This window comes from Austrofundulus limnaeus, unplaced genomic scaffold (genome assembly GCF_001266775.1).
Source record: "Austrofundulus limnaeus strain Quisiro unplaced genomic scaffold, Austrofundulus_limnaeus-1.0 Scaffold300, whole genome shotgun sequence".
Classification (NCBI taxonomy): Eukaryota; Metazoa; Chordata; class Actinopteri; order Cyprinodontiformes; family Rivulidae; genus Austrofundulus; species Austrofundulus limnaeus.
Genome location: NW_013952702.1, coordinates 304,944 through 307,731, shown reverse-complemented (window position 1 = coordinate 307,731; position 2,788 = coordinate 304,944). Strand labels below are relative to the sequence as shown.

Here is a 2,788-nt window from a genome sequence, read left to right as displayed (position 1 = left end):
CGACGGACCGGTACAGCGCCCGCTTTACAGCAGACGCTGTGCCAATCTGCCTGTCGATCTCCCGCTCCGTTCTTCCCCCATTTGTGATTATAGAATACGATCCAGTTAAATGAATTTGTTTTGTTACAAAAAGAGTCAGTTAGTTTGAAAAAGCACAAGAAAAAACTGTACARTATTAGTGTTTTATTTTCATGAAGTTAGAGATTACCACAAACTAGTAGTAGTTAACTCCACGAAAGACTAAATCCTCAAACTGAAGYATGACTTCACTCTCATCACAATCCAGCAAATCAGTTAAAATAAAATAAATCACTAAAAGTGTAAATAATTKACTTTAAAAGTAAAAATAGAGAAATGGTTGACTACAGAGACAAAAAGATAAAGGTTTAATATACTGTTTAACCTTTAGGTCCAGATTAATGTTAGTTGAGGGGCTGGTTTTGGCCCGCGGGCCTTCAGTTYGACTTGACTCAGTGTTTGAGTAAATGTTTTATTTCCACCAACCTGATTGTTTGATCCAAACGTCAACGCCTCCAACAAACTAAAGAACGCACCAGGTTCTGGTCCTGAGCTGGACCCACAGTGGCCCAGCTGGACTCAGGGTCCACTTTGGATTTTATCTGGTCTTTATTTAAAGAAGTGTAAAACGACACGTTGAGTAAAATCTTTATTGAGCGATAACTACTGACGACAGGACACAGAACCCCACCAGCACGCCGCGGCGTTTTCATACAAACTGTACAACGTGAAGGAATGTGGTGCAGGATCACATGACCAGAACCAGAACCGGGTCTTACATCCACAGGTTCTGGTTTCCAGTACGAGTCGAAACCTTCGGGGGCGGGTCAGTCTTTTCTTACGTTGAGCGAGCGGATCCAGACAGCGTCGAGGTGTCGGCAGCAGCAGACGGTGCCTGGCTCCTCCTCCTCCGGACTGCACAATGTGATGAAGGACGAACAATAAAATAAATGTCTGTCTGTCACACTGTAGCTTAAGGCCTCATGTCTTAAAGAAGCAGAACCAATACTGGGTTAATGTTTGTGAACATTCAGACCTGTGCAGATGTGTGAGKGGGCGGGGCTAGAGGCGGGGTTAATTCAGATTAAAGACACGTCGATGAGTTTAAACATAAGGCAGCTTTTTTTATACCAACACCCCCCTGTTCACTCTGACGCCCCTTACTGAAAGGGGCGTGGCTACAGAGCAGTTCTGATGGACTGTTGACAAGGCAGGTATCGGTTTAATGAAAAGGCGGGGGGGGGTTCGGCTATAAACAGCTGATTAAGGTGAGAAACGGTCACATGACAACCACCAAGACGTTCTATATAAAAGGCAAAGAAACACTGATTGTACAGTTGCTTTTCACGTCAGAAAGGAAGACACTGTTTTAGGAGGGGGGTCTTCAAGCAGCAGAGGGTGGGAGTGAGGAAGAGGAGCAGGCGATGGACGGATGAGGTGAGGGGGAGGAGTCAGGACAGGATGAAGGCATGAAATGTGAAACCAAAAAGGCAGGAATGGTGGGCGGAGAGGGGGCGGGGTCAAACACAGCTCCTTCAGTCGCTCCAGTCTTTCTTGATGTTCAGGTTCCACTCCCAGGACAGGTGGTCGTGTTTGTCGTCGTCGGTGAACTTGGACTTGATGACGTAGTGCCCACGAGCCAGCATGCCTTTGGGCGCCTCCTCCATCGTGGTCAGGAAGTCGTACTCGGCGGGCCGCGGCCCGTAGCTGCCCACCATGTAGTCCGACTTATCGACTGGCAAAGAGACAGAGACAGGTGAGGACAGGTGAGGGTCGGCCTTCAGGATGTGTGTATGGAGGAGCGTCAGCTACCACCACCTCAGAGCTTCACTCACTTTTCATTCCTTTCCTGAACGTCTGCTGGACGTACTTCAGACCAGAAACAATCTCTCTGTTCACCTGGAGACAAACGGTTCAGATTAAAAACAGGCCTGATAATTATCCATGAATTTATATTGACCTGAACTCACCTTAAAGCTGATCTTTATTTTATATTCTACTCCTTCTTTCAGCACAAACGCCTGCTTTTTAAAAGCTTCCAGGTCTCCTGTTAGAAAAAAACAACAGTTTTTAGTTCTTTATAGTCAGAAACATCATTAATACAACTCACACATAAATAACTTCACTGCTCTGAATGGAAACTATATTATTTAATATAGAAACAAAAATATCAGCCTTGGTTTTTATTTTTATACTTTAGGATAGAATTAAATGTTTATAACACTAATATTTTTATAATTTAATGGAGAAAAAATCTAAAATGTTATAAATTTTAGAACATTTTCAATAAAAATGCAGCAAAAAAAGAACACTTAAATCTGCAGGTGAGTCATTTATAATAATAATAAATAAATAAATCTTTCAGTTTTTTCTTTGAGCCTAAAAGTCCTGTCCTGGTTAATGTCGTACGTCACTGAATTTATAAATTACACGTTAAAGCTCCCGCCACACGAGAGCGAGGCCTCTGACAGAACAGAGACTTTCCAGAGGGTTAGAGACAAACGAGCTGTACTGTCCGTCCTACACCACACACGTTTCTGACAACCTGATTATAAGACCGTGTCTCCTGGAGGCCACAGCCTTGATCCTAGTATTAATACTTGTAGTAGTAGTAATATTTGTAGTACAAGTAATTCCATGACAGCAACAACCTTAACAAACCTCTTATTTCAAATAAGCAAATATAAACTCTTCCCCTGATCAAACTACTGATCTCCAGCTTATTGTGTGTGTGTGTGTGTGTGTGTGTGTGTGTGTGTGTGTGTGTGTG

General features: G+C 43.3%; 1 protein-coding gene across 1 annotated transcript in view; it reads right to left on the bottom strand.

The window, feature by feature from the left end:
• Nucleotides 1-654: 654 nt before the first annotated feature.
• The window catches only part of LOC106526929 (rho GDP-dissociation inhibitor 1), a 7,464-nt gene continuing 5,330 nt past the window's right edge, over nucleotides 655-2,788 (bottom strand). The window contains exons 4-6 of the mRNA XM_014021658.1: nucleotides 1,989-2,065; nucleotides 1,854-1,917; nucleotides 655-1,753 (exon numbers count right to left, since the gene is read on the bottom strand). Of these exons, the coding sequence (XP_013877112.1) occupies nucleotides 1,554-1,753; nucleotides 1,854-1,917; nucleotides 1,989-2,065 (341 nt within the window). The 3' untranslated portion in view covers nucleotides 655-1,553. The remainder of the gene's footprint in view (nucleotides 1,754-1,853; nucleotides 1,918-1,988; nucleotides 2,066-2,788) is intronic.